The sequence below is a fragment of the Lobosporangium transversale genome (genome assembly GCF_002105155.1).
Source record: "Lobosporangium transversale strain NRRL 3116 chromosome Unknown BCR41scaffold_19, whole genome shotgun sequence".
NCBI lineage: Eukaryota > Fungi > Mortierellomycota > Mortierellomycetes > Mortierellales > Mortierellaceae > Lobosporangium > Lobosporangium transversale.
The window spans coordinates 274,792-301,457 of record NW_019028997.1 but is presented as its reverse complement, the minus strand read 5'-3'; the positions used below and the strand labels follow the sequence as shown (position 1 = coordinate 301,457).

The window sequence follows — 26,666 nt, the reverse complement described above, 5'->3', positions numbered from 1 at the left end:
TGATTTTTTTTTTCTATCACCATCTCTTTGGGCTGAGGATGGGCTTGCTGTTCCACGCGTCATTCTCTCAATTCGGAAGCTTGAGTATGTCTGTTAAGTCTGCACATGAATGCTCACTGGAAGTGTACGCACAGGAGTTTTTAAAGTGTTTCCCTCTCTTTTTTCGTCCATTTCTCTCTAAGGTTTTTAGATTACCATCTCGTCAACATGTGTCGATGTGCCAACCCTTAGTGTCCTTGGAGCATAGCCTTTCTAGCGATGGAGATGGAGCAGGAAACAATTGATTTCAAGGCGATAAAGCAGGAGAGCGCGAGTCTGCAGGGATTCAGGAGAAGACAGAAGGTAGAGTGGAGACGATGTACAAGAATGAGTTATAATGAAATACCTGAATGCAGGAGTAATAGATTCTGGTTTGAGCTCAAGCCTGCTTGGACGAGCCAACAGGCACTAAGAAGTTGATTCAATGTTTTAGATGAGGATTGCATGGAGCCGACTGACTTTATAATGTCAATTCAATGTTTGCGTAGACAATTTCAAGTCCATGAAAGCTTCGAATCATCAGCAGGAAACGTATTCTTATCAGAAGAAGAAGAAGAAGAAAAAAAAAAAAAAAAAAAAAAAAAAACACCATGAGACAAAGAGATTGAAATCATAATCACAAGGAATGATGATCGGGAGTCAATCTTTGGAAAATAAAGAGGGTCTTAAGAACTAATGACAACGCCTTAAGACAGAAGAAAGATGATTTTGATACCTGACCGTGACATGTCATGCAGAATGGCAGAATATTTTAAGGGTCGTTGGTGTCTGTGATGACATGACATTCTTCCCAGGACAGGATAATCTGGTAGATGATTCAGGATGTAGCGCCTTGAGGACCGCTTCTCGGTACGAGAACATCTCCAGTGTTGGCAGCTTCAAATCTATCGCCCCTTTCCGACGAGAATAACAGAGGCATTGCGACAATATACTTGTGCTTTTGGATCATAAACGTTAATATAAAGATAAATCTCTTTCTCTCTCTCTTCCATTCGACCGTGTTGATGAAGACGAAGCTTTGATGTTACGTTTTCAAGGGAGTCTGGTGTGTCTACTTAATGAGGAGGAAATGTGCTCTGAAATAAGAGACGGGTCAAAACCACTCCTGTCACCAACAAAGATTCTCTTCCGAAGAAAAAACAGCAATTAGAGGGTAATGATGACAGAAACAGAGAATTGAAAGGGAAGGAGAAAGAGAAGAAAGAAAGGACATGCTACGGAGCATGTTTGATGGGTAGTAAAAAGGAGATCTCGTCAAACTACATATCCTTATATGCAAATATTAAATGTCGTTGTAATTCAAGAGAACGAGTCTGAGGACTTGAAGACACTTTATTATCCAGCACAAGCTTGATCAATCAAAATGTATTATAATTGTCCATATTTTGATTGCAATGGAGTGCACGGGCCAGTCTTTCTTTTTGAATGATTTTTTTTTCGTACATTCCCTAATGTTTCTTTCACTCTCTCTATCTTCCAGTGTTTTCACTAGGATATCTGATTAGATGAAAGTCCCTCGCTTCGTGAGGTCCGTAGAAAGAGACCTGACGTTCTTCTCTTATTGCCTTTTCCTTTAACTTTTTTTTTTTTTTTTTTTTTTGTTTTTTTTCTTTTTTTCTTGATGTGGTGCTATAATTCAATCCGTAGTCATTGGTAAGGTCAGTAAGTTCTTGAAAACTGCCGCCTGCCATCGCCAAAATATCTCAAGTGCAGACCCCAGAAGAGATGGAGAGACTGGAACTGATGGTACGCAATGGTACAAAGAAAGGGTTTCTATGGCCTTTGGGGCGTCAACATGAAATTGTTGTTGCAGTTCGATGAGAACAGCCAATGACCAGTGTTATAAAAAAGAATGCACTGTACAGAACAGACATGTACCAAGATCAGCATCCGTAAGCTCGTTTAGGGGACGAATGTTATTTTAAGCCATCGAGATAGGCTAATCAACACCATCCACATCAAGACCTCAGTCCAGTTGCTCCAAAAAAAAAAAAAAAAAAAAAAAAAAAAAAATTGACGCGATGTGATATAATGTAAAAAGGGAAGGACTCTAGATTAAGGATCCGATCTGTCCACAATACCAAATGCAAGTGTGTGTAGTGTGTGTCAACCACCAAAGTCTTTAATGATTTTTTGAGCACTAATATGGCACTAGCATAGCAGAAAATGGAAAGAAAACATTCATTAAAGTGAGCCTTGTTTGTCGCACAGACAACCTTTGTATTAAAAGTCTGCTTATGTCAGTCACTCCAACTGGAAAGCAGTTAAAACGTCAACAATTAAATACTTGAATCGGAGATGGAAGGAATTGGTTTTTTGGCCCTCACTCCAAGGTGACCAAGATTCTTTAATTTTACGCCGTATAGTGAAATTGTTCAACAGAGTGCATATTATGAAACTAGGACATTTACTTTTTAGGCGGGAGAGTATATACCTGTGAAAGAACTCGTAGGCTACTTGTGCATGGTTCATCCACAACATCATCATTATCATCGCTCCCTTTTTTTTTTTCCCATTCTTGTTTAAGCTCAAATGAAAATGAGACTACTCTTAGTCTAGTCCAAAGTTGTCTTAGTCTAGTAAAGCAAGGTGAAGTGATATCTTATCACAACGTCCATTGCTTCGGGACTATCTACTACACCATGCATTCTACATCATCTTACATATTTTTTTTGCCAATGCGCCTTTTTTTTTTTTTTACTAAGGCTTCGGATTTACATTTGGAGTGAAGGGAGGAAAGCAGATAGGACGGAGATGATGAGATTGAATTACGCAAAAAAAGATAAAAAAAAGGAAAGAGAGATGGGAACCCCTATTCTATGATCAAGCTATTGTAAAGGGCGTAGGTAATGATCTTCAATAATGGAAAAAAGATGATTGCGGGAGTATCTCCCTGGTAGTACTTTTTCTTTCTTTTTTTTTTTTTCCATTTGTTGGTCAGATTGTGGGACTCTAAATAAGAAAAAGATACAAGAGCAAGGTATCCGGTGAGCAAGGGCAAAGATGTATTCATGTCTACTGAATATCAATGTATGTTTATATGTATATTTGTACTGTACTTGTTTATGCCCTGCATCTGCTCAAATGTCACGTTATCTTCTCCAATTCTTGAGGGGGTTCTAGCATCTTCATGTCTAAAGTTCCGTACTCATGGAGAAAAAGAGATGGATGTCTATAGGTGAGTCCATATATCCAGTAGATTAGTCAATGCATGTACGAATATGTCGGCGCATGGAATAGAGCATCCTCCAAAGTATTTTATTATAAACATGTATATATATATGTGTATATATTTATATAATTATCACTTTTCCAAACAAATAGAGAATATTGAATGTGAATGGTCCTTTCAGAAAAGACAAACAAACAAAAGAGAATCTTAATAAAAAGGAGCAGGAACGACAGACAGTTTCGTATTATAATATTATGCATGTTGTTACCAAGAAACCAAACATAAGCAATACAAGGAAGTAAATAAACAATCTACTACGCGTGTTTTTCTCCTTTGTTTCTGTGTGTGGAGAACGAGGAGATTGGTGCTTTTTGCCTTAACAAAAAACAAAAACAAAAAAAAAGGTTTTTTCCTTAACGGTCTTTTGGCTTAATAAACCAAGGGAACGGTTTCGATCGTGAGTGACGGAGAATCAGCAAAGAGAGCAAGACAGAAACAGAGGCAAAGATCGAAAAAAAGGAGCACTCCGCAATGGGCAGGTGAAAAAGAGGGATCTCTTCAATGTTTCTCTTTTAACATTTATATTTATAATTATAATTTTGTGGACATTTCAAGTTTGTATAAATTTTCATACTCATTTCCCTGAATGGATATTCTTACATTATTTTACTTCAGAGGTTTCAACTCTAATTTATTTGCATTGTCCATATTCTCTCTCTATTTCTATTTCTCTTTCTTTTCCTTTTCCTTCTTCTTTCTTCCCCTCTTCTTTGTCCTTTGCTTGCCCATTGCGCTTTATTCTTCTTCTTCCTTCAATAGTCCTATAACGATCTACAAGCAATAGTCCTCATCATCACTCCGTTCACTCATTCGCGTGTTACCAACGCTTGATCTATTTTAGTTCGATTTTCATCCAATTCGCATTTATCTCCCTTTCTCTTTGCTTTTCCCTCTTCTCCCTCCTCCAACCCTCTCCATATTTTTCCTTCACCATGGGGAACTCCAACTCAACTTTGTCCTCCTCCAAAAAGCCCAATCCGGGTTCTCTTGATATACCTTTTGGATCAGACACAAAGAAGTCTCTTTTCCAACGATCAAAGCCCTCCTTTCAGTTCCGCAAACGCTCCAAATCCTCCCTTTCATTCACAGACAGTGCTTCCAGCAACAGCAACACCAGTGGCAACACTAGTCATTCCGTCAAAAAAAGCAATCAAGTCGTTCCTAACCATCATTATACTATCGACACCTCAGATGGCCACTCTGATAATTCGCTTCAGTCCGGCGGTTCCAATAGCATCAGTAACCAAAAGTCAAAAATCTCTTCTCAGTTGAAGAAACAGTTCTCATCCAATGTTATTGGCCATCATGGGGACAACTCTACCACGAACTCAAGTACCAGTTCAACTATTGGTGGAGCCTTGCCAGAGTGGGCATATCATAGCCGAAAATGTGATGATGGCCGTACTCGACATACTGTTGACACCGCACCCTATATGCTTCCAAACGATTTGACAGAGTCAGATCGCCTAGATGCTCAACATTACCTTGTTCGTTTCATTCTCAAAGGAAACTATAATGTCAAGATCGATCCCGATGCTCCTGTGAAGATCTTGGACGTGGCAACAGGCACCGGAGTCTGGGCATTAGAAATGGCTCATGAATTCCCGAAGGCCGAGATACATGGTGTAGATATCTCGCCTATCTTTCCAACGGAAATCAAGCCCAGCAACTGTCATTTCCAGCTCTGTAATATTTTGGATGGTCTTCCATTCCCCGACAATTACTTTGATTTCATTTATCAACGCCTACTCGTCTATGCCTTGACGCCTGCTCAACGTAAACAAGTTAATGCCGAGGTAAAAAAACAAAAAAAAAAAAAAAAAAAAAAAAAAAGGATTGTACATTTCGCCTCGTATGGTCGGAAACCTTTTTCCATCATAGAGACAAAGAACCCTCCCCAGGGTCTTGCATATTCATTTTTTGCTCAACAACCATTTTAACGCCCATCTGCATGTCATGCAGAGGAAAGAATATCATTTCCCTATTCACACACAGACACAAATGTTACATTATTACATATTTATTTTGTACTATCGAGACGCGCGTCAGCACATGAAAAATCATGCTCCACATGTAATAGTTCGGTAGTACTAAAACGTTTTCTTTTTGTTTGTTTGTGTAAATCCCTTTTTGTAATAGTTATTGCGTGTATTGAAACCAGAAGGACATCTGCAGCTTGTGGAATCAGATGGTATTGTCTATAATGCCGGACCAGAGATGGAAAAGATCAATCAACTCTCGCTCGAGACTTCTCTCCGTCACGGTGTCGATCCGCATGAAGTTCAGAACATGAAAGCGGGTCTGAAGCAAGGAGGATATACCAATGTCAACTCATTTAACATCGCATTGCCTGTTGGAGACTGGGGGGGAAAGGTTGGTGCCCTCAGTCGCGAGAACATGCATGGACTGGCGACCATCTGGCTCAAGGGTGAAGTAGGCAAGATGAACCAAGAGGCCTGTGATGCCACTTTGGCTATTGCAGATAAAGAATGTGAAGAAAATCAATCTTACTACAAGGTCTGGCTCGTCGTTGGCCAAAAGCCTAGTGTCGCAGCAACGCAGCTCAAGGAGGCAAAGAAAGCCGCCGCAGCCCTCGTGGCGGCACACGCAGCACACGCAGCCGCAGCCGCAACAGCAGCATCACAGGGACCTCAACCCTCCTCTTCTTTGCCAATATCGCCATCCTCACAGTCGGTTACTGGTGTTTAACGACAAGAAGAAGAAAAAAAAGAAAAAAAAAAAAAAAGGCTCTGGGAATTCGACGGAGCCAATGCATAGGAAATCAATGTTGTCCCTTATGCTTCCCATATGATACCAATCTATTGACCTTGACTAGAGCAGTCTTCACTTGTATTTTTATTATTTAGCATTTACTTTTTTATTTATTCTACTCTACTTAAAATTATATATAATACAAATATTATAAATATATATAATTTATATAATAGTAATTAATTTAAAAAGAGAGTTGGTCGATGTTTCAATTGTGATAAAGATTTAAGTGTCCGCACTCCGTTGGATCTCGATTAACGATCACCCCGCATTAATGTTGTCTGTCCGTTCTCTTCTGACCCACGATTTAATAAATTTTCAGATACAAATATTTTCTGACCCTTCTCTCAATCTCCTTTTCTCTCTGCTCTCTTTTACTCTCATTGAATCTAAAATCATGAGAAGGAAGACAACGACAAGAACAGGGAGAGGAGGATGGTAGAGGCTTTACCATCTTTGAGAGAGCCGCCTCTAATGGCAATACCTTCGTTTGGAATGTTTGAACAGGTCTGGAATATTGGCCTCCTATGAGGTCCTTACTTCAGAAAAAAGAGGTAATAGGAAGAGGAGGACAAGATAGAGGAGAAAGAAGGGCTAAACAATGAGCATCCATAAATGTTGGTTGTATGCATCATAGCGGTAAAAAAAAAAAAAAAAAAAAAAAGTGGATACTATTTTAGTCACAATAGACACTATCAAAGGCTAGACTAGGCTACAGAGGCGATAGGGCTCGCTAGGCGCTGGAACAATTGAAAAGAACCTCAATATGTTTTTCTTTAAAAAAAAAAAAAAAAAAAAAAAAAAAGAAGGTTGCTGAGCCAAGAGAACCAAATCTCTCGAATCGGCAAATGTAAATATCAAGGGCCTATTCTTTACAATGGAGGAGGAAAAAAAAATGAGCATGCATACATGTCTATTATTTGTGAATAAGAGGAGTGTTGAAAGGGAATATGATTCTCCCAAAGTCTGTGCAAGGTCCAAAGAAACTTTGGGCGCTCAACTCTAAATGAATATATTCTTTGGCCGAGATTGAAAAAAAATCCCTCGCTCACACACTCTCAAGATGACTATTGCTTGAGCTGATAGAGAGATGGGGAGATGGGGAGAGAGAGAGAGAGAGAAAAGGCCTGGAACTATTAAATTGAACTCTGATGATTATGCCCTTCTTTCATTTATTAATCGACTTTAATATGCTTTGTCTGTATCCGTATTGGCAATGTTGTGCCAGGGTATGGACAAATACAAAGAATAAGATTCATTTCTGTGTGTATATTTATAGTGATTATATATAATATTATATATATATTAAATACAATACATGTTCTGCAAATGTTAGTTACACACTTCGCTCACGCGACCAACTTTTTTTATTTTAGTTCCTAACGTGTTCGGGCAACACTTCAATGAGTCAATTATCGACATTCTCCTACCCAACAAAGTAAAGGATGTTTTCTAGTAGACGTGTAAAGCAGACGAACTGATGAACCATTTGCTCTCATTTTGAACAAAAAAAAAAAAAAAAGAAAGGAAAAGAAAAGAAAAAGTATTGCCGCAAATCGCCTTTTGGCCACCCATGACCGACGTCAGGACAGAGTGAATCATTTTTACATTCATATCTCGTAAGATGGATTCATTTTACTCTGGTATCAAACAAAAAGTTTTCATGTACAATTGATGCTATTGCAACTCCACCCATATCTTAACTAAATCCTAGCCTAGTCCAACTCTCCTTCCGATGTTTTTTTTTTTTTTTTTTTTTTTTTTTTTTTCTTTTTACTTGTCCTCCTCCTGCAATGCCTGCAATACACTCTCTGCCGATAATTCTCCAACAACTAAGGAGCTTCTCTGATCAGCATTAGAAAGTGTACTCTGACGGTTCTTACGACGACGTTCTAATTTACGTCCTGTGGACTCGAATTCTGCGCCAGATACCGCTTTCCAGTCTGGTGCATCTTCAACCTTGGTTGCCTCCGTATCCGTAGGAGACACCTCAATATTATCATCCTTGATTGATTCCAGTACAGTGAGAGTACTCTGCTCTCCTTCTCCTTCACCTCCAGTTACAGGTGCAGTCACGGTTGTAGTTTCTGTTGTGGCTTCGATATTATTATACGGCACATCATCGGTAGCATTAGCAGGGATACTCTTGGAGACACCATCCTCCTTGTCTTCCTCTTCTTCCACCTCTACAATACTCTCGTTTGTGTTTGGCGCGCTGACGCTTTGCCTTAGAGGTGATCGACTGTTCTTATCACCTCCTGCAGCATGTTGGAGACCTGTTGTATTCAACAACCCAGGTATCCCATTAGCAGTGCTAGCATCACCCTCTACTCCGCTTGTGCCATCCACAGCAGGCTTCTTCTTAAATGATGGAACTTCACTAAACATCTCAGGAGCACTCACACCCCTCGTCAAGCTAAAGCGTCCGGCTCCTGAAGGACCTAGTCGTCTTTGAAGTTTAGCCCCTGAAGGTGCAGCTGTCGAACCAGTACCAACACCTGATCCACCATCCTGAACAGTAGCAGCAGTCGCAGTAGTCGCAGCAGCCTGGCCTGTAATAGCTTCACCATCCACAGCAATTGAAGGCACTGTTGAAGCCAAGTCCACATGACCGTTTCCATTGACCAATGCGGAAGCTCCCTTAAGATCCCTACTCGCTCTCATACCGGCCTTGCGACGGTTCAAGGCCGTGGCAGGAGCTCGAGTGGTGACAGAACGAGACAGATTTCCTTCCTCACGACTCATCCTGATCGGTTCAAAGATCTGATGAGTCATTTTGAGCATATCGCGCATCATCCTCTGAGGATGCTTATCATGAAGTGTCACAGCCGTTTCTTCCAGAGGTCGCAAGAAGACAGGTCCCCAGCGGTGAGCAACAAATGAAGTGAATGATTCATCTGCGGAAGTTTCTTTAATCAAACTATACAAAATAAACATTTGTATTAGTTATGGAAAATCGAGTCTTTAGCAACATTAAGCCACGACAATACGAAAAGGAAGGAAAAAAAAAAAAAAAAAAAAAAAAGTACCTGCTGATATGCTTGACGACTTCATAAAGGGTATAGAATCGGGCAGAGGAAAGGAGAGCAAGCAAATTGCGAAGCGACGAGATCCGTGCATCGTTTTTACTATCACTCGTGTCATCCGATACTATAACAATAATAATAACACGCTTTAGTCTTTTAAATTACTTTCGACAAAGGTCCTCTTTTCTTTTTCTTTTTTTTTCCTTGTTCCAAGAGCTGAACAATAGATTCCCACCCTTACCGCTTGAATAAATAATCTTCACAGTATCATATTCTTCGCCATTCACCACGGATCCAGGGAGCTCCAAGAAATAGAGGCGTAAGACACCAACCACTGTTGCCACATCAAACAAGCGAAGCAATTTCTGAGTGATCTTGCCGCCTAATACAAAAAAAAAAAAAAAAAAAAAAAAAAAAGAAAGTGGCGGTTGAGTCATGAAATGCTTTTACTTTTGGCTTTTTGAAGACAGTATCCAGATTTACGGTTTGAATAGCAATAGCAATAATAAAAGACTGACCATGATTAATCTTGTTTCGAAGAACATGAATGTCGGCCAAAGGCACCTCAGCTGTCCAGCACGCCAATTTTTCTACAAGCATAAAAAAATAGATACATTAGTCTTTTTCACTTGCTACGGTATTAGAACATCATGCTAATAAGCCTACATGACCAATATATATATATATATATAAGAAGATATTTAAATGACATACGTTCGTTACTAAGAGCAGCAGAGCTCTTCTTGATCCTAGTCAAACACTTCATCACTAATTGAGGAACCTTCTTGCGAGTGAAATTACAATGCTTATCAATATTAACACCAAAAACTTGATCTAAAATGAAAGAAAGGAAAAAAAAAAAAAAAAAAAAAAAAGACCATTAGTCATATAATCTTGTATAACGCAATGGATACCTTTAGACTTTTTTTTTTTTTTTTTTTTTTTTTTACCTAGACCTGATCCATGATAAAAGTTATTATAAAGCGTTGGCATGGGGACAAAAGCACCTGTGCGGTATTGCTCAATCACATATTGAACATCATTTGCAGGGCGCAAAGCTTCCTGGAAGATTAGCAAATGATCCGCAACTGACTGAGTGATACTGATGATGTTGGAGAATATCGCCGCAAAGTTCAAAAAAGCTACATATTGAAATAATGGTGGTGACGTATTAATACGGATATTTATAAATAAACATTCCGGTTTGGCTCTCATGCTCAAGTCTTTTTTTTTTTTTTTTTTTTTTTTTTTTTTGAAAAGATAGCAAGACTCAATTCATATTTACCATTCTTAAAGGTGTTAATACGATCGTATTCAAAACGTTGAAGCAGATCCATATGAGAGAACTAAGAAAAAGCAGAAAAAAAGCGTATGATTCTGTCAAGTCCACGATTCATTTTCACCTGTCGATTAAAAAAAAAAAAAAAAAAAAAAAAAAACATACAAGACCAACTTCGAGTTGTAAACGAGTATTGTCTGCCTTCTTGACAGCAGCCAAATAAGCAGCATCAGCCTTCTCAGCCTCCAGCTTAGTCTTTTTGACCAAAGAAAGTTCTTCTTCCTTATCATCTTCATCCAGCAGCTCAAACATCTGGTCACGCCATTGATAAAAGTGTGCAGGTGTGGCTACAAACTTATTGCCACGCTGTCCGATCAATCTCAAGAATCCTTCGTCTGACAATGACTGTCCGATATGTTCAGCCTCTTCCACTGTTCTTGCCTTTGTATTTTGTTGAATCCAATGCGCAATATTGGATCCAGCACAACAGTTATTGTACACACCAATGATGGGGACCTTGACATCTTGTGAGGGCACTTCAGCCCTCATCCGGTTCAAGAATTTGTTCAGTTCCTGAATCGTGAAGCGCTGTGATGCAAACTCATGGCGACGGTCCATATCCGTGACCCCAACTCCGGCTGCTCGAGCTTCCTCCTGTGCAATCTTGTTGGCTTCCAGATCGGCTTGGTCGGCAGCATTGCATTTGGATACATAGGATGCGTGTGTCCGATCCAGCTCCATGAGGTGTTTATCAAACAACTTTAGACGGGATTCAATATCCTCACGGCTATGTTGTGTCGTTTGGCGGGCATGTGTGCTAAACTTGACAAGGGGTTGAAGAACAAGCTCACGCAGATTGGCTGCCAAGGTCAAGTGACCATTTCCAAGTTCGACACTCTCTGCCTTGATAGTCTCAAACGTTTTGCGCAGCGATGCGCCATCGTCACGCAAGAATCCGTCGAGCTATTCAAGAGAAGGTGATTCAATAGAGTCCACTATTAATCTCTGTCTGATCATGTGAAATAAAAGAAAAAAAAAACGCGGAGACCCTCATACATTGTAAGGGAGAATAAAAAAAAAATAAAAATACACTAGAGGCAGGGCTGGTATAAAGGAGGATAGCGAGGTCAGACTGATCCTAAAGGAAACATGATCCTTTGGATTTTTGGTTTTTTTTTTTTTTTTTTTTGCACATGTCCAATTTGACCTTGATCTTGTCTGTACCCCCCCTTTTTTTTTAAAAAAAAAAAAAAAAAAAAAAAAAATGTTGAATTGAAGCAATAGTGCATGATTCTTTGTTTTGTAGCCACTTTTCTCTGATTGTGAATTGTTCCGTTGTGAGTGATATTTGGGATCAATGTGAACCATCCGAACGCAAATGATTGCTCCAAACAGTACTTATTGCAATACTCAATGCCCTGTCCATCCATCCCTATCCATATCTCCATCCTATCTCATTTGATCCTGTAGTTATGCTATACTATCCCATGCTATGCTATGTTATGCCATTATGCAATGCCATCCGACCAAACTCATATTGTTTTGATACTATAATTGTTGTTGCTGTTTACCTTCAGTCTTCGGTTCCCCATCTCAATAAGTGAGTTTCCATAACGCTGCTCAACCTCAATACGTTCTCGAAGATAGCTCAGGATTTCCTGGTCTTCAACAGCACCCTGGTCAATCTTGGCATGAAGTACATTCAGCCCAGTGACATAGTCGCCTCGAGAGTTGGACCAGAATGATTCCGAGAACTTTGTCTCTGAAAATCTGTTCACTGGAAGGAGTGTCGACACCGTCATTTATGCTCCTTTTTGTTTCCTTTGTCCGTTTTGTCCTGTTTGGTTGTTCAGTTGTGACAAATAAATACATATAATAATAACAAAAAAGGCGCTCCAAGTTCCTAGAACAATAGCGTTTTTAATGGAGGGAAAGTGTAATGTGAAGAAGAAAAAAAAAAAAAAAAAAAAAAAAAAAAAAAAAAAAAACGGAAAAGAATGAAATGAAATGAATGAATGTGAGGAGTCTTGATGACCTGTGGCGATGACAGATGTAATTTCAAGAGCCGATGTTGCTTAGCAACAGAAAAATGTATCGGTTTTTGGTGGAGGCTGGAAGGTGGAAAGGTGTGCAAAAAGAAAAAAAAAAAAGAGAGCCCAAATGTCTAAAGTCTCTTTTCAGCCCTTTCCTTTCTTTCCACTACCCAGCCCTAAATCAACTTAGACAAGCAAGCACTCCATCTTGTCTTACCAGACTTGCTTGCCACAAGAGTCTATCTACACTTCTCTGTCTGTGTGTGTGCAATTCTTTTATATTTTTTTTCTCTCTTGTGTATCCTTGCGTGGATGGTGAGTCTTGGTTGGATCAAGTAAACATGGTTACTTTGTATACAAAAAAGGACTAACGAAAATAGTTTGCATGTCCAGCGGGAATAATAAATAAAGCCATGAGGGGGATTGGAATGTAAAAAAAAAGTAAATAAGAATGTAAAGTTTGGCATCCTTTTTTCATTGATGTTGATCATTATGTGGATAGAATGAGTACCATTAACAGCATCTATCATTGCTACTATTGCAGAGAGATGACCATACTGGATCGAAAAGAAAAAAAAAAAAAAAAAAGAAAAGCCGCCTCCAATTTGTTTGTGTCTGTGACAAACTGGGCGAAGCAATGCGCCGCTCCATCTTCTAAACTTTTGAAAAAGTTGCCATGTCACGTAAATGCAATTTATCCCCAAAGAGCCTACTACAAAGACCCTTTCTAAAAACCTCAATCCATCATCATCTCAACAGTAACAATGCCCATACAAAAGAAAAAAAAAAACGGTTTATTATTTTTACTGTATATTAAAGATCAAAAAGACTTTACGAATTTAAACAACAATGTTTTGCACAGTCGAAAACATAATTCCTTGCTCCTGCAAACGATCAATCAACTTTGTCTTTGCAAATGCGACTGCAGGGGTCAATACACCATTTGGAATCAAATCTTTTTCCAGTAAGATCGTGTAGCATGCCTGGACAGCCATCTTGGGTGTTGCAATATAACCTAATAAAAATATTGAAAATAAAATAAGGCTTAAGCATTTCTCCAGAGTATATCGAGAAAAAAAAAAAAAAAAAAAAAAAAAAAAACCACCTAACCTGGCTCAGGTCCACTGACGTTGGTGATGATCGACACGTCAGGCTCAACTTGTCGAAGTGCCTCTGGAGTTTTGGGATACTTGTCTCTCAACTCCTTGGAGAATCCTTGAGCAAAAAATGTTTCAGAGAATGATGTCTCTGCCAACTGTTGAGTCGATGGGCCCTCATGGCTGAATACTCCCATGGTGAACAATCGAGGGTATTTCATCAATATTTTACGTCCAAACTCATACGGAGCCAACAATCCAAACACAGTTGACGCAAAGATGGTTATTGCTAAAGCCTTGAAGGTTGGAATACAGATGTAGGCTGCGAATTGGACAGGTGGACTTTGGACTGATTTCAAATCTTTATCCTGAAGGACTAATTGTTGTGATAATCGAACCACAGATGGATCTGCGAAAAAGAAGGGTATTGTGTAGGCTGCTACTTTATGGACCCAATGAGGCTTCGAATTCACTGCCAGGGTTGGTCCCACCTTGGGGATCTGAGGACGGTTTGCAGTCCGACGTAAGCGGCGAAGTTGATCAGCGTTTCCAAATCCATGGATGGCCTATTTTTTTTTTTTTAAAAAAAAAAAAAAAAAAAAAAAAAAAAAAAAGACATGTTCAATATATAAATGAACACTTGCTTCCCCACGGTCCCTTCTTCCATGTTTTCTTTTCTTTTTCTTTTTCTTTTTCTTTTTTTTTTTTCTCTTTGTTACTTACTGATTCATATGTAGCATAATGCGCTCCGAATCCTGCATTACCAGCAACATGGACCTTGAAGAACATTTCAATGGATGAAGGCAACGCATTATGAACCTTTTCAAGCTGTTGTTTCGTATAGAGAACACCCATGTCTGCAGGGATCGAATCAAATCCACAGACATGAACAATCGAGACTCCGTTGGCCTTTGCCTTTTCATAGTACTGATGTATCATCCTTTCAAAGAACTCGGGTTCGCCCGTAATGTCCACATAATGGCACTTTTCTTCAATACAGGCTACTACTGCAGCCTCGCCCAAGAAACGGTAAGGTCCCGCTATATGTATAAAATGAGGAAAAGTTGATAAGCAACGTTATAGCAGAAGAACAGTACCCATCCAAAGAACAACCATTGCTAAACATCAATTTTTTTTTTCCTTTTTTTTTTTTTTTTTTTTTTTTTTTTTTTTTTACCTGCAGCAACCAATGTCTTGGATGGACGACACATGGCTCTCATACTTTCTTCATCTTCAACACTGGCCACTATAATGGTAGGTATGATCCTTAACGGATTCTCAGTTGTGGTGGATGGCAAAGATGCGACAAGTTTCTCGAGTTTTTCTCTTGATCTGCCCGCAACTGCAACGCGCAATGGCTTTTGACCTGTAGACGCGCGAGCAGCCGTCTTCAACACCTCCAACAAAATAAATTTGCCAGTGAACCCGGTGGCTCCAAAAATGGTGATGTCAATTGTCTTTTCCATGATATACTTTATAAATATTAGATAAATATATTTAAAAAAAAAAAAAAAAAAAAAAAAAAACTGATTGTTGAAGGGGAATGAGTTTGACGGAGAGGGGAAAACTTTCTCGCGAAAGAGTGAGAAGAATGGCTTTGACCAGGCCCAGTTGTCTTTTCAGCCACTCTATCTCACAAAAACCCTTTATCAAATATGGAAAGTATTAAAGCACATGGCTTTTATTACATTTACACATGAAGGTCTCTTAGTCATCACCGAACCGAAAGTTGACGTGTCCTTGTTCCACTACATTCGTTCCAATTAAGATATCGAACCGTTCAAATAAAAAAAATAAAAAAATAAAAACAGTAACTACCTGCGAAGTATACTTTGATGGTTACTGAGGGGAAGTAGGGAGCATTGTCTACTCTTGAGCAGTAAAAAAGCCACAAGCCTAATTGGAGGTTATTCTCTTGCATATACTTGTTTGTGAGTAAGGAGTTTCTACAAGAACCTCTGCAACCATGGTATTCCTGATATATAAATATATATATATAGTTGTATAGAGCTATGAGGAAGGGATAAATATATACATACATATATATCATCATTATCATTATCATCATTATCATTATCATCATTATCATTATTAGAGGTATAGTTTCGTAAGCAGAGAGAGGAACCACGCACCCGGGTCAAAAGAGAAACTGAAAGAGTCACAATCGCCCATCTGCCTACCTGGTATTTGGCCTGAATTCATTTATGAAAGCTAAAAAAAAAAAAAGAAAGAGCACAGCAACCACTTTTCTTTTTTTTTTTTTTTTTTTTTTTAAAGAAAGGGGCCAGTCCCACCATCCAATCATCTTGGACAGGCAGTAAGTTGTTCCGTGTATATTTCCCATACTAATTTGATACTAATCATGAAGTGTAAAGGAAGACATGCGAGACATTTTTTCTCTCTAGTTTGAATCTTCAAGCATCCTTACTATGAGCTTGTATTGATTTCGACAACAATAATATTTGTATTATATCAGAGTTTCTTTATTTTTATTTTTTTTATTTTTTATTTTTTTTATTATTATCATGCAAAATGGTAGTAAGAAAGTCTCCAATGTGTGTTAATGTGATTGTAATGCAAAAGCAAAAAAGCAAAAGGGAAAGGGAAAGGATTAAAAAGAAAAAAATAATGAATACTTTGGCTCTTGATTTAGATCATGCATCGCTTTATGAGTCTTTTTTGTGTGGTTCACGACAGATTGTTTGCAGCATTGCTGTTGATCCCATAAGGTGATTCATAAAGGTTAGACCCAGAGTAATTGGTTGCGTACGATGATGGTGCGTAGCTAGTGGTTTCCATCCGTTGAGGAGAATGGAACGAATACCCACCTGGTCCTCCACTGTTGTCATAACCAAAGTCAAGAGGTGCAGAGATGGTGTGACCCATGGTAGTGGATCCTGCTGTACTTGTAATTGGCAACATGTGTGATTGTGTGGGACTGTTGAGCGCTGTCACAGGCTCAGACATATATCCTGGGATTCCCGAAGGCATTGCGTTCCTCATAGTGGGCGTTGTTGGTGTGGTTGAGGCCGTTGCCGATCCAATCTGTGTGGGTGGAGGTCTGCGCTTATAAGGACCACGTTTGATACCCTTTTTGCGGACTTTGCGAGTCGAATCTACGCAAGTCTCTGTGAGACCGTACTTGATGCATCGAGCACAGGGCCGTCCTTCGTCGCACTTTTTGCAGGCCTTTTGGCAATTGACTATTTTTCATATTTTTAAAATAAATAAAAAAAAAAAAAAAAAAAGACCAGTCGATTAGCACAAGAGTCTTTGAATGACGAGATGGGACATCCCATTTAATGTTGGGAAAATAAAAAAAATGCCCGTTGGAAATTTGAGCTCGAGTGATGGGATGTGCACTGATGAAACTATCAGATTCACACACGCATGTCGGGTTACCATACACGCCTTTTTGCTCTTTTAATCTTTTTTTGCTCATTGTTCTTTTTCCCTTTGCCTCTACTGGTGTCAATGCCATAGAGAGTAATGCTCCTTTCAATTTTGCAGTTTAATGACTTTTTGCTTTTGATCTCTTCCCCTCCCCATCTTTAAGTGAGAATACTAACATGTGATTCATGTTAGTTCTCTTTTTTTTTTTTTCTTCTCACACACTTTCCCCCGAAGTTGCCCTTATCAGAAACTGGATCAATTGGGGGGGAATGTCCTTGTAGTCTCAAGTTGTACTGTTCTAACACAGAGTGTAGTGTTGTCCGGGTTCTTCCACTTCCCATTCACACAAATCATGGCATTTAAAAGATAAAATAAAGTGTGTCTGCGTTTCAATTGCAATGTTGCATCAGATAAATAAAACAAAAAATATATTCTGCCACAACTGAGTCGCAATGAGGTGATCTTTAGCTTTTTCTGTCCCTCTCTTTCCTCTCTCTTCTCTCTCTCTTTTCGTTCTTTGATAAATTTAGACACAAAATTTTTTTTTGTTTTAATCTTCTCAGGACTCAATTGAGATAGAATACAAAAAAATTGGTTTCCCAGCTCAAGGGATTTTTTTTCCTGAATACCAAACAAACCAGCGTCATATCCCATACCCACGTTGTTGCTCTCTCATCGCCTCTGTTTTGCTTTTTTTTTTTTTTTTTTTTTTTTTTTTTACGTCGACAAAGAATGAGGAGAAAAATGTACATGTACATGTACTCATATACATGTATGCACATAGAATAAGCCCATAAACAAACAAACAAACAAGCAGGAAGAAAAAAAAAAAAAAAAAAAATCTCGTCCCTTTCCATTAATGACCAAAAACAGCCTGCCATTTCAATACGATCCGTAGCGTGGCAAGAGAACAGTGCGTGTGTTTACGCACACGGCAGAAAAGAACCACATTGCAAGAAGAAAATGAAGGGGGAGGGGGGAAGAAACAGATCGGTTCTACCTACCACATGCATTCTTGACTTGACGACGCTTAGGCTTCGGTACCACCTGTGTATCATTTAATGGTTGGTAGTCGCGTGTCGGTGACCCGGGCATGGAGCTATAAGGCGTAGAATGATTCGAGTGATAGGGCGTTGATTGAGCAGAGCTAAAAGCTGATGAACCAAGAAGCTGATGGTATTGAGCATACTGAGTCTCTGACAACGGAGGAACCAAAGGTGTGTACTGCTGTTGTTGATGTTGACGCATCGGCGAAGGAGCTGTGGAGGGATTAAACTGGATATGAGATCCACTCGTACTATTGCTACCGTTACTGCTTCCACTACTACCACTGTTGTGGTGAGGTTGTTGACCCTGTCCTGACTGTTGTTGTTGTGGATGGGAACCGTAGGTCGGCGAAGAAGAGCCGTAGTAACCACTTGAATTCAGATCGTTAGCATGGCTAGACTGATGCTGGTACGAGTGTGGCTGTTGTTGCTGCTGGGGGGTTTGATAGGGTGATTGTGGGTATGTTGAGTGCATATACGGATTGCTGTTCCCACCGCTGTTGTTGGTATTGCTAGGGTGATATTGCAGATTACTCAAATTGGGCGAAGAAGGCGTGCTAGTCAGACCGTTGGTAGTTAAATGGGCATTGGACATTGCAGGTGTGGCTGCACCGCTTCCAGGGGCACTACTAGCACCAGTATGGATACCCCCGAATGAATTGGAGGCAGGTGAAACAGCAGAGCCACTGTATGACATGTTTAAGTTTGTGATGTGCCTGGGAAGACCATAGTTGCTAGTCGGAGACATGTTGGAGAACGAGGCCACGGAACCAGCCGAGGATGAGGACGAGGAAATTGGATATTGATGCTGGGACAGACTTGAGTATGAGTGCTGTTGCTGCTGTGGCTGTTGTCCATACTGGTGATGACTTGAAGAATGATAGAATGAAGGCGACTGGTAGGAGGAAGAGTGTGAGATACTGGATAGTTGACTAATGGACTCTTGCTTGACCTGAGGCTCTGGCTTGATAGAGGACATTGGTGGAGGCATGCTCATACTAGCCATTTGAGAAGATAGAAGAAGTAAAAAAAAAAAAAAAAAAAAAAAAAAAGGGGGAGGAAAGTGGTCTACAAACTACAAATGAAAAAGATAAAAGAAGGAGATCGAAAAAGCTTTGTGTGCCTTCAACTTTGTTTGGCTTGTGTAAAAAAATATAAAAAGAAAATTGAAGGGTCTTTAAAACGAATGGAATGTCCTACTTGAATTTGGCATTTGGGAAATGGAATGAATGAATAATCAAAGAAGAAGAAGAAGAAGAAAAAAAAAAAAAAAAAAAAAAGGACAAGAAGAAAGAAAGAAAAAGAAAAACGATGAATGGCTTTGATCTGTCTAAATATATTTATCATGGCTTGTCTTTTATTGTATTCAATTGAATGAGAATTGAATGAGAACTGACACTAGAACACTAGGAACACAATTTGGTGAGACACAAGTTGTCATCCAAATGAGGCAATCGCGATTGAATAAATTGCTTATTCTAACTGACTAACAAGTCATATTATTTATAATAACATGTATACGTGTGATATGATATGGTATATGTTATTTATATATATATTATATATATCGATATTCATTCATGAACATGTGTATAAATGTGTTGTGTTGTGTTGTGTGTGAGCTTTCCGACACATGGATCAAACATGCCGTGTGCCGTGGCACTATGTCATTTACCCCTTAAGCCAGTTCAGGCACCCTTCAAAACCCTCGTACCCACATGATCCCAAAAAGGGGGAAGTCGTAACACAGGGCAGGGCAGCAGTTGTAGAAAGCATCGATGCAGAGAGAGAGAGGAATAAAGGGGATGTAAAGCAAGGAGCAACGAATTCATTCACCTTTTCCTTTCCTTTCCCATTTCCTTTTTTTTTTTTTTTTTTTTTTTTTCTTTCATACTTTGATTCACTTTTAAACGTACACACGAGGCAACAGACAACAGACACAGAAAAACAAGAGTTCAGGACGATACAACACCATACTGGATGATATTAAACGATACCACACTATAATATAATATAGCCGTCATCAGAACTTATTATAATATCAATCTATCTTTGACACGACCATAAAGAAAAAACGACATAGCACAGCGACAACAGACATGAGTTTCCTAGGCTTGTAGGTTATTTTTATTTTTATTTTTACTTTTTTATCAGCCTGCAGCTTCCTCTTTTTTTTTTATTATTCCAAGTATGCAAGTAGGAACATGACAGAACATAGCGGGACAACCGTTTTATTTTATTTTTAATTTTACTAGTTACTTCAGTTTATTTTATTTTGCCCTATTCTATTCTATTCTATTCTATTCTACTTTACCCGATTTCAATTCATGGATAATGGACAATGATTGAAGATGACGGCGACCATGGATGATAGCAATAACATAATGATGGCACTATGAGTTTTCATTCTTTTGGGGGAGATAAAGTGTACAGTCAATTAGACAGGGAACTTGAGACAAGAACAGGTGACAAGGAAATGAGGGGTTTTACATAAATAGTTGATCAGCTGAACAGGAATAGGAACAGGAACAGGAACAGGAGTAGGAGTAAGGACGTTATGTCTCCCTTTGATCAGCGCTCACCGTTCGGCTTTGCACCTACCCATTGCTCTTTGTGCAACCAACAATTTTTTTTTTGAGGATAAAGGAAATGAAAAAAAAAAAAAAAAAAAAAAAACGGCGCTACAAGAGAGCGGCTCGCATGACATAACAGGACATTGGTATTGGCATTGGCATTGGCATTAGCATCGGCATGTTATACTTGTTATACATGTTATATTTAGGAGCGATTTAATTTACATTTTTTGTCGATCGGATGCATTATATGTCTGTTCTTTGATTCTATTCATATGATAACCCCTCGTCGTTCATATAATGCACATATAACTCATAATTAGATCCAGCAATAAACCAAAGACATCCAAGAAACCTCTTCATGCCTCGACCTTACAAAAACAATATCTTCAAAAGGAATATGCAGAACAGACCCTTGGTTCTGGAAATCTACGTCTGGCAGTCCATTTACCCGAGGGCGAAGATTTGAATGAATGGCTTGCAGTCAACAGTGAGTTTATTATTATTCATTTTTTTATATCTTCTTCTTTCCCACTCCAAAGAAACAAATTAAGCTACAAAAAAAAAAAAAAAAAAAAAAAAACAGAGGCGAAGGAGTAAATGCATGATGATGTTTTGTTGTCGCATGGATAGAACAGCATGTGGACAAATGTGTATGTACCATTTGTACCATTCAATGGATATACAGACATCCCCCCCACACATCACAGCTCACAAGGTTGTAAATGTATTAATGTATTTATTAATACATCTTGCAACATTCCTCTGGTCTACGGTGCAATTCTTCAATACCTTACTTTTCCCTTGCCTTCCCGCCTCCTCTCTCACGTTCGTCCCCTCTCACCTATTCTTATCCTCCTGACCTTTCCCCCCTGGATATGAACATGAATATGAGCATACCCCTAACCTTCCTAAAATTATTATTATTATTTTTTTTTTAGCCGTTGATTTTTTCAACCAAATCAATATGCTCTATGGCACCATAACAGAGTTTTGTACACCACTGGATTGTCCAGTCATGTCTGCTGGATCCAAGTATGAATATCATTGGAAAGATGACGTCCATTTCAAGAAACCAGCGCGTGTGAGTGCTCCAGTTTACGTTGATCACCTTATGAGTTGGGTTCAGTCCCAACTTGACAATGAGGCCATCTTTCCGAGCAAACTTGGTAAGCAATCCTCTCTTTTTTCCCCCACACATTCACATTCATATTCCACATCAACACATATTTCCCATTATGTAATTCCACTAATCTTATGTAAATAACATCAACATCAATTCAATGTCTTTTTTTTTTTTTTTTTTTTTTTTGGTCCCTATTTAGGAAACGAGTTCCCAACGGATTTCAAGACTGTTGTCAAAGATATTTTTCGTCGGTTATTCCGTGTCTATGCCCACATCTATGCAACTCATTTCGCTGCCATTGTTTCCCTGGGCGAAGAGGCCCATTTGAACACCAGCTTCAAACATTTTATCCTTTTTGTCAAGGAATTCAACCTCATTGATCCAAAGGAGTTGGCCCCTCTAGCTGATCTGATCGAATCCCTGTTGGCCCAAGCCAAAAATTAAAAAATGGAGAAATGCGTATTCAATCTAATCAGTGCTTTTTTCCTCTCCAATTCCCAAACATCTTCTTTCATTACATTGTTTATAAAGATAATAAATAAATAAATAATCATATGAATTAAAAGGCTGTAACACTCGCCAGTTGCGCAAGAATCTGTTTAGCTTCTTTTTGACAAGAGAATATAAATATGTGTATAAAAGTTTACCCAGTCGAAATCATTGATGCGAAAGTTGAGTTGTGCTATTTTTTTTTTTTCCACCTTTTTATTTTCTTTGTTTCTTTCTTCTTCATGTTTAAGCAGTGGCAGCAGCAGCCTTGACCTGCTTCTTAGCCTGGGTACCCTCGCGGAAACCATTCTTGAAGCGGCGGCTGACATCGGCCAAGTAGCGCATACGACCAGTTCCAGTAGTCTTTCTGCGCTTGCCCTTAACACTCCAGTTGTCTATATTAGTGTCAATTTAGAAAATAGGAAAAAAAAAAAAAAAAAAAAAAAAGTCAGACATTTCTCAATCAAATAAATCAGATATAGGAACGTAATTGCTCCTAAATAAAAAAAAAAAAAAAAAAAAAAAAAAAAAGATATATCGTCCTTCAAGTTGATAGGGCGTTGGTGAGACTCGAGCAAGCGCAAAATCTCCTGGATGCTAAAGAAAAAAAAAAACCTCCTTTCAATTCTTCTTCATTTGGCACTCGAAGATCCGCGTAGTTGTTTTGAACGAAATGTTCCTTATCCTGAAGAGTCATAGTTTCCGAATCACATATAATTGTCAAAGCCAGAAAAATCCTGAGAAAAAGAAAGAAGTCTTTTTCCCCTGTGTAGTCTCCTGATCTATTATGTATTTTTTTGTGCCTGGCATCCATAAAAATGGACTTTTTTTTTTTTTTTTTGCAATATAAAAAGGCTTACAGGAGCGGAGCTTGGCAGCAGGGTAGCCGCACTGAGCACAGGTCTTCTTCTGGTTGTGGAAAGAGCGGCGTCCGCAACTATCAAATGGAAATAGTCAATGACACAACCACAATTGAAAATTAGCTTCTAGTGGACGATCTCTCTTCAATACAAGTTATTAAAAAAAAAAAAAAAAAGACATACCGACGGCACAAAGTGTGCGACTTGGTGTGGCGTTTACCAAACGAAGAGGTTCCCTTAGTCTAAATAAACAAAGTATAACAAATCGCTTAAGGTAAGTCGATCGACTCTTTCTCCATCAAAAACCTGATTCCGAGAGGAGAAGAAGGAGAGGCAAAGATAAGAAAAGAAATCTCCAAAGTCCTATGATGTTCCTCCATCCAATAACAGCTTTTTTTTTTTTTTTTTTTTTTTGCATGTCCTACTGTCCTACTAAACAACGCCTCTCCAGCTTCTTTTCATTGTTTCAGCTTTGTTCACGCGTCCAAGTCGTTTCTCAATGTTCATCCTGACCATTCAGAAAATAGAGCCCTTTTCCATTCTTATTGCTTCGTTTGTTGCTCAGGATTGACATCTCAAAAAGCCTATTGATGCATGCTGATGTTGGGTTCGACTTAAATCAATCTGCATTCATTAATATTTTTTTTTTTGTCTTTTTGATATAAATAGTCCTACAGATGAAGTTAAAAAGTTGACTGGCGTTGAAGGATGATGCTCAAACAATAGTTTCCTGCCCCCAGTATGTTTGTCGAGAAAATCACCAATCTATAAAAAGGACCCTTGAATTCATCCTGTTTGATAATTGTGATCGATGGATGTTGTAAATCCATGGATGGATGCCTTCCATCTCCTTCCTCTCCCCTCCGTCACATTATATAGTATGGATACATTTTTTTTTTTTTTTTTTTTTCACTCTCAAGAGACCATTTCGAGGAATTGATTTTGGAAAAAAGAAGGGACCTTTAAATTTGACACTCGTGCCAGTCATAAGAGAAAATTTCAAAGTGTGGAACTTACCACGTGATACGATGCTTTATTTTTTGTTTGCTACACAGGGAAAGACTTCAAGCATTTCCTGACACGGCTTATGAATAGGGTGTTTTACAGGCAGCCAAGATCGGTTATGAGAAGCCGCTTTATTTGTGTCCCTAGTAGTACATCAAGGCATTTATAGAGTTTGTTTTCAATGATTCCTCACGGTCTCGTTGGTCCTAGTTAGTAAATCGATATAAAAAAAACCCTCAAAGCATTTCATCTCTTAAGCTTGGATAGATCACCAATCCATCACTAGAGCTCGCTTTTGCGGTGGAACACGGGAAAACATACTCTATTGAAGCGATGTTATATTCGTTCACAATCAGCAGAAATGGGGATAGGGTTTTTTGTAAAAGAATCATCTTTGAACTACTTTATCTTTGTCTATACCTCTAATCTTTATGGTGTCAAGCTCATCTGAACACCCTACGTACTATGAAACCTTATTTTGAAGGCGCACAGACATTTACTTTTCAATCAGTTGTTAGACTTGCGAGTGCTGTTGAAGGAACCCATTTCTAAATCAGTGGTTATGATTAGAGAGACTCATGGATGCCACTTGAAGAGGCTCACCAAGTTTATCAATTGTCAATTGGTAAATCCGCCTATTTTGGAAGGATATCCTTTATATATATATTTTATTTTATTTTAAATCAATATAGTATCTTCATGCTAGGCTTCTTTGTCTCAACAGAACTAACAAATGAAAACATTAGATGGTCTACAAGCCATTGACACATCAGGAGGAGCATTGCTGATTGTGTTTACTGCCACTTCAAGAGAAAGTAAGTGAACAGAGACATACCTTCTCGGTAGGACCGAGGTGTGGTTCTGAATAGTCTTGACATTGATGGAGAAGAGAGTGTGCGAGTTTTTATTTGATCAGGGATTTTTCTACTGTAGCAACAGTTTCGAACTCGTGATATGCCTACGACATTACTTACAAACTTTTCTTTTTTTTTTTTTTTTTTTTTAGAATAGTATAGCCCGTTCCATTTGGTCGCGATCCCTTATATTTTTTGAATACTCTTAAATGTATTGGCAGCCAATTGACTCGCTTGTTTGCAAGTGGTGTGGCTGGTCATTAAAATTAATTTCAGTTTATTTTGTATCCACTAATCTGTCGAGCCAGCTTAAGGAATCTTTGCGCAAAAGCCCTTTGTAGTCATAGGCGGGTCCGCCTTACCTAGAAGCTACCGAGTATAAAAGCCAAAGAAACTTCCTTCTTAATAAAGTCTTCAGTTTTCCCCACATGTCTTATTCTTCACCTGCAGTTCATCTTGCCATTTATCTTTTTCCCCTTTTCACAACAAGCATTTGTCTTCCGGTAACTCAGTTTGTGAGCTCACCTATAAAGCTCCCATCTTTTCTTTTGACATTCTATGGCGCTGTTTGTAGTCAAGGTTATTTGACTCTATTTTCTCTTGTCAATCTTGTTGACACTCTTTGTCCTGCCTTTTCCTGATTGTGTCTATCTTTCTATCCCTTATTTTTTACAACAATGCCACCAAGCCAATTTATTATGATTAAGATATGTGGGGTCTATATGTTGTCTAAATAGTCCTCCTCATAAAAAAACACCATCTAGACCAAGCATAGAAATAAAGAGATTAGTCAAGAAAGCACTGTCGAGCTAATACTTACAACTTTTTCAAGACGAAGGCCTTTCCCGACCTAGTCATGTTTGTAGTAGCTCATGAAAAATTTTAGACAGACAAATAGTAACCAGGGAGCAGAAGTGAGAATAGGATGTGGGTTCACACATCACATCCATGGGGCATTTATCCAAATTTGTATCAAAATAAAACTGCAAGTTTGTCTCGGGCACCACACCATGGGACATAGAGCTGTTAGTATGTCTGTATTATAAATTTTCATGTAGCACGTGTACTGTGAAATATGCAACTGATCATATCCTATTGTTGTTGCCGGCTTGGTGTCTTTCCTCCCCATGGATTCAGCGAAGGCTATTTTGGTATCTCGAATTTGGACTCAACCTGTCAGTGAGTATTGGTGCAACGCATATAAGGCACACAGGCTGTTGACGAGCCTACTTCTCACCTTCACCGTTTGACGCAGGTCAGGGGTGTGACGGTCTAGCGAAGAAAACGTGAGGGCATTAACAATACCAGGATCGCATTAGACGGTAGTTGTGGTATTTGCAGATGAGCATCGCCCTAGCTCATGGAATATGAGTCCAACGTTTTCAAGAAGTTTGGGGCTCCTCTTCCAGTTTATGTTTGCGTAGTCTTCATCTGTCAGGTCTTCACCGGCTGCCTTTAAAACACGCCGTGTTAAGGAACCCTTGTGAAAGTTTCAATCCCTGGCTGAGATCTTCTTCATCTACGTCAGACTGCTGCTGTCTCTTCGTCTGGACTGTGTCATAGGCAAGTGGATTCAGAACAAGGCCATTGGCAAAATCGTTCCTTTGAGTTTGAACCGAGTTATACCTTTGTCTTGTGCCTGTAGGGGTACCTTGTCTTGATAGCCATGAAACATGCGATCTCCTTCAATGTCACAAAGAGAGCCTGTATCTAGACCTCTTTTGTTCCCTGTACACATTCAAACACTGCAGCCTTGGAAGGATTGTCGAGAGGATGTCAGTTAGGACGTGTTCAGACAGATACACATACCGAGGGGGGACGTAAGGAAGTCTGTTTTTTTTT

The 26,666-nt window shown here is 39.0% G+C and overlaps 8 protein-coding genes across 8 annotated transcripts; 2 read left to right on the top strand and 6 right to left on the bottom strand.

The window, feature by feature from the left end:
* Nucleotides 1-3,844: 3,844 nt before the first annotated feature.
* Nucleotides 3,845-6,009, top strand: BCR41DRAFT_353834 (S-adenosyl-L-methionine-dependent methyltransferase). The gene is made up of 2 exons (XM_022024232.1): nt 3,845-5,067; nt 5,411-6,009. The coding sequence occupies exons 1-2, from the start codon at nt 4,204-4,206 to the stop codon at nt 5,978-5,980; spliced, it is 1,434 nt and encodes a 477-aa protein (XP_021881233.1). The 5' UTR covers nt 3,845-4,203; the 3' UTR covers nt 5,981-6,009.
* A 1,807-nt stretch (nt 6,010-7,816) lies between these two features.
* BCR41DRAFT_422265 (hypothetical protein) lies at nt 7,817-12,308 on the bottom strand (the record flags this gene model as incomplete). Its single annotated transcript, XM_022030128.1, has 9 exons — nt 11,920-12,308; nt 10,514-11,311; nt 10,355-10,415; nt 10,020-10,211; nt 9,784-9,903; nt 9,588-9,659; nt 9,311-9,451; nt 9,073-9,193; nt 7,817-8,963 (listed from the first exon to the last, which is right to left on the bottom strand). Exons 1-9 carry the CDS (start codon nt 12,148-12,150, stop codon nt 7,817-7,819), a joined length of 2,883 nt encoding a protein of 960 aa, XP_021881232.1. The 5' UTR covers nt 12,151-12,308.
* Nucleotides 12,309-13,173: 865 nt separating this feature from the next.
* Nucleotides 13,174-14,984, bottom strand: BCR41DRAFT_322844 (putative saccharopine dehydrogenase-like protein). Its single transcript, XM_022021482.1, has 4 exons — nt 14,656-14,984; nt 14,202-14,518; nt 13,492-14,044; nt 13,174-13,396 (listed from the first exon to the last, which is right to left on the bottom strand). The coding sequence occupies exons 1-4, from the start codon at nt 14,942-14,944 to the stop codon at nt 13,221-13,223; spliced, it is 1,335 nt and encodes a 444-aa protein (XP_021881231.1). The 5' UTR covers nt 14,945-14,984; the 3' UTR covers nt 13,174-13,220.
* A 20-nt stretch (nt 14,985-15,004) lies between these two features.
* BCR41DRAFT_353831 (hypothetical protein) lies at nt 15,005-15,681 on the bottom strand. Its single transcript, XM_022024231.1, has one exon. It carries the CDS (start codon nt 15,565-15,567, stop codon nt 15,259-15,261), a length of 309 nt encoding a protein of 102 aa, XP_021881230.1. The 5' UTR covers nt 15,568-15,681; the 3' UTR covers nt 15,005-15,258.
* Nucleotides 15,682-15,953: 272 nt separating this feature from the next.
* BCR41DRAFT_353828 (hypothetical protein) lies at nt 15,954-18,953 on the bottom strand. Its single transcript, XM_022024230.1, has 2 exons — nt 17,876-18,953; nt 15,954-16,681 (listed from the first exon to the last, which is right to left on the bottom strand). The coding sequence occupies exons 1-2, from the start codon at nt 18,921-18,923 to the stop codon at nt 16,167-16,169; spliced, it is 1,563 nt and encodes a 520-aa protein (XP_021881229.1). The 5' UTR covers nt 18,924-18,953; the 3' UTR covers nt 15,954-16,166.
* Nucleotides 18,954-19,793: 840 nt separating this feature from the next.
* BCR41DRAFT_353827 (Mps1 binder-like protein) lies at nt 19,794-22,126 on the top strand. The gene is made up of 4 exons (XM_022024229.1): nt 19,794-20,033; nt 20,814-20,980; nt 21,432-21,659; nt 21,816-22,126. The coding sequence occupies exons 1-4, from the start codon at nt 20,017-20,019 to the stop codon at nt 22,058-22,060; spliced, it is 657 nt and encodes a 218-aa protein (XP_021881228.1). The 5' UTR covers nt 19,794-20,016; the 3' UTR covers nt 22,061-22,126.
* Nucleotides 22,127-22,292: 166 nt separating this feature from the next.
* On the bottom strand, nt 22,293-23,921 carry BCR41DRAFT_353823 (ribosomal protein L37e-domain-containing protein). Its single transcript, XM_022024228.1, has 4 exons — nt 23,890-23,921; nt 23,149-23,207; nt 22,966-23,042; nt 22,293-22,500 (listed from the first exon to the last, which is right to left on the bottom strand). Exons 1-4 carry the CDS (start codon nt 23,890-23,892, stop codon nt 22,352-22,354), a joined length of 288 nt encoding a protein of 95 aa, XP_021881227.1. The 5' UTR covers nt 23,893-23,921; the 3' UTR covers nt 22,293-22,351.
* A 1,246-nt stretch (nt 23,922-25,167) lies between these two features.
* BCR41DRAFT_386605 (hypothetical protein) lies at nt 25,168-26,492 on the bottom strand (the record flags this gene model as incomplete). The annotated part of the gene is made up of 5 exons (XM_022027813.1): nt 25,168-25,584; nt 25,645-25,674; nt 25,727-25,859; nt 26,271-26,426; nt 26,476-26,492. 5 exons carry the CDS (start codon nt 26,490-26,492, stop codon nt 25,543-25,545), a joined length of 378 nt encoding a protein of 125 aa, XP_021881226.1. The 3' UTR covers nt 25,168-25,542.
* Between the last annotated feature and the right edge of the window lie 174 nt (nt 26,493-26,666).